The sequence below is a fragment of the Oryx dammah genome, unplaced genomic scaffold, assembly GCF_014754425.2.
Source record: "Oryx dammah isolate SB20612 unplaced genomic scaffold, SCBI_Odam_1.1 HiC_scaffold_23, whole genome shotgun sequence".
Taxonomy (NCBI): domain Eukaryota; kingdom Metazoa; phylum Chordata; class Mammalia; order Artiodactyla; family Bovidae; genus Oryx; species Oryx dammah.
The window spans coordinates 130,433,197-130,436,204 of record NW_024070207.1 but is presented as its reverse complement, the minus strand read 5'-3'; the positions used below and the strand labels follow the sequence as shown (position 1 = coordinate 130,436,204).

The following is a 3,008-nucleotide window of genomic DNA, read 5'->3' as shown; positions in this document are numbered from 1 at the left end:
TGATGGATGATGGATGGATGGATGTATGATGGATAGATAGATGGATGGATGATGGATGGATGATGGGTAGATGATAGATGGGTGAATGGGTAGATTGACTGATGGATAGATGGATGGGTGGGTGGGTGGATGGATGATAGATGGATGATGGATGAATGGATGGATCAATGATGGATGATGTATAGATGGATGGGTGGATGGATGGATGGATGGATGGATGGATTGATGGATAGATCTATCCATCAATCCATCCATCCGTCCATCTATCTATCCATCATCCATCCATCCATCCATCTATGGATGATGTGTGGATGGATGATGGGTGGATGGGTGGGTGGATGATGGGTGGATGGTGGATGATGGATAGATGGGTAGATGGATGATGGATTGATGGATGGTGGATGGATGATGGGTGGATGATGGGTGGATGGATGATGGATAGATGGATGAGTAGATGGATGGATCAGGGATGGATGATAGATGGTGTATTCTGGGTGGATGGATGGTTAAACAGCATGAGGTCCATCCACACGGTGGAATAGGACGCAGCCATGAAAAGGAGTGAAGCTCTGAAACAGGCTACAGTGTAGATGGAGACCCCGAACACACGATGTTCAGAGACAGAAATCACATACGGAAGGCCATATAGTTCATCATCCAATTTATACAAAATGCAGAAACAGGCAAACATATGGAGGCAGAGTGCACACTGGTGGGTTCCAGGGGCTGGAGAGAGCAAGGAACAACAGGTCACTGGTGCAGGAATCTTTCTGTGGTTTCTGTTATTTAGCTGCTAAGTCATTTCTAACTCTTTCACGACCCCGCGGATGGTAGCCCCACCAGGTTCCCCCATCCATGAGACCTCCCAGGCAATGATACTGGAGTGGGTGGCCATTTCCTCCTCCAGGGGAATCTTCCCGACCCAGGGATCGAACCTGCCCGCGTCTCCTGCATTGCCAGGAGGATTCCTTACCACTGAGCCACGTGGGAAGGAGCTGATAAAAAGAAGCCCAAAGATGACACGGCGGTGGTGCTTGTCCAACTCTGCAAATACCCTAAGAACTTCTGAATTGCGCCAGAGAAAGGGTGCCTTGGATGGTGACTACAGTCTCAGTTTAAAATGGGGGAAACGCCGTGTTTAACCATGAATAATGGGGGCCGAGTGAGTAGTTGGAAGCTCTGGCATTCTTCTCACAAATGAATAATAACCTGTTACCCCCCCTTTCCTGCTGCTGTTACCAACACTCTCTACCATGCACGTGCGTATGGTATGCTTAGCCACTCAGACATGTCTGACTCTTTGCAAACCCGTAGACTGTAGCCCACCAGGCTCCTCTGTCCATGGGGACTCTCCAGGCAGGAATACTGGAGTGGGCTGCCAGTCCTGTCTCAAGAGTCCTCAAAATTGAGAGGGAATAATGTTAAAGTGATGCGAGTCTGCCCTTCTCACTCAACTGGCTGCAGGATTCTGTTTTCCTGAAACGCAGCCTCACCCAGAAAGGCTGTGTCGGTAAACCACGACAATTAAGAAGCTTGCACGTCTCACTAGCGAGACTCTTCTGACAGATCCACCATGGGAAGCGGACTTTGAAGGATAAAGTGTCCAGCTCGGACACCATACCCGTCTGTGAGCCACCCGGTGCCTAGGGAAGAGGAACACAACAGGCATTCACTCCGGGGACAGAATGATCTCCAAGCTTTAAAGGTGGGAGAGCAAAACGGGGGCAGAGGTGGGAAGGCTTAGCACATGGTTAGATCACATCGTCTATCCATCAGCCCTCAAAGGAGGCTGGCAGTAAAGGGAACAGCCCGCAGAGTTGTCCAGACCTTATGTTACAAAGTTCCTTAGTCCTCAGACATCTCTACCCATGCCCTGATTTCGTCCTTTCTCCTGAGTGAGTGATATTCCATTGCATGTATGTACCACATTTTTATGCATTGGTCTGCTGACGGCCGTCTAGGTCACTTCTACGTCCTGGCTATTGTAACACAGCGCTGCTGTGAACACTGGGCTGTGTGTATCTTTTTAAATGACACTTTTGTCTGGCTACATGCCTAGGAGTGAGACTGAGGAATGACACGGTAGTACGGGTTTTCGTTTTCCAAGGAACGTCCCTGCTGTTGAGCCTACATCAACTGACCTTGCCACCAACGGTGGAGGAGGGTTCCCTTTTCTCCACACCCTCTCCAGCATTTATTGGGTGTAGATTTTTTTGACGATGGCCATTCTGACCAGTGGTACCTCATCGTCGTTTTGAGGTGAATTTCGGTTCATTGTATAGCAGACACTAACACACCGTACTGAAGCAAGTATGCCCCAGTTTAAAAAATAATAACTTTAAATTGAATATTTTTTTACACATTAAGTTACTCAGTGCTGTGAACAGTGGTCTGAGGAATGATAGTGTCAATGTGTTACACAGGTCACATTTTCCAGTGAATTTTGTCAACAGACCCACGTCTCCCTGGACAGCCCGAGGACACGGCTCACTGATCTTCACCCCCATCTTCCAAAAGAACAAAGGACAAGAGAAAAACAGTGTCGGTGGGAGTGTCTACAGGCACATTCTGCAACCTCCCTAGCTGTATGCCACGTAACACCAAAGGAATACTTTTCACAGGCAAGAACACTCTTCAGAATTCTTTTGTAATGAATACATCTCAGGCATATTTTTTAAACCCTAAATAAGCCCAAGTCCTCAGGATATTCCAAGTGATGAGGAAACTTGCTTTGGGGGGAACACAGCCATAAGCTGAAGGACCAGATGGCAGGGTCCCCAGAAAATTGTACTGAACTGTTCGATTTAATGGGTGGGTTCTTTGCCAGTAATCCTAAGGGAAGTCAACACTGCGCATTCATTGGAAAGACTGAAGTTGAAGCTGAAGTTGCAATACTCTGGCCGCTGGATGCAAAGAGCCAACTCATTGGAAAAGACCCCGACACTGGAAAAGACTGAAGGCGGGGGGAGAAGGGGCTGACAGAGGATGAGATGGTTGGACGGCATCCC

At 48.2% G+C, this 3,008-nt stretch overlaps 1 protein-coding gene across 4 annotated transcripts in view; it reads right to left on the bottom strand.

Annotated features, from left to right (window-relative positions):
- The window catches only part of DHRSX (dehydrogenase/reductase X-linked), a 130,349-nt gene that overhangs the window by 104,882 nt on the left and 22,459 nt on the right, over window positions 1-3,008 (bottom strand). For 3 of the 4 annotated variants that reach the window (XM_040266409.1, XM_040266412.1, XM_040266410.1), the window contains one exon: window positions 1,327-1,333. The exons of the other annotated variant lie outside the window; for it this stretch is intronic. In XM_040266409.1, the coding sequence (XP_040122343.1) occupies window positions 1,327-1,333 (7 nt within the window). The remainder of the gene's footprint in view (window positions 1-1,326; window positions 1,334-3,008) is intronic. 4 annotated transcript variants of the gene reach the window in all.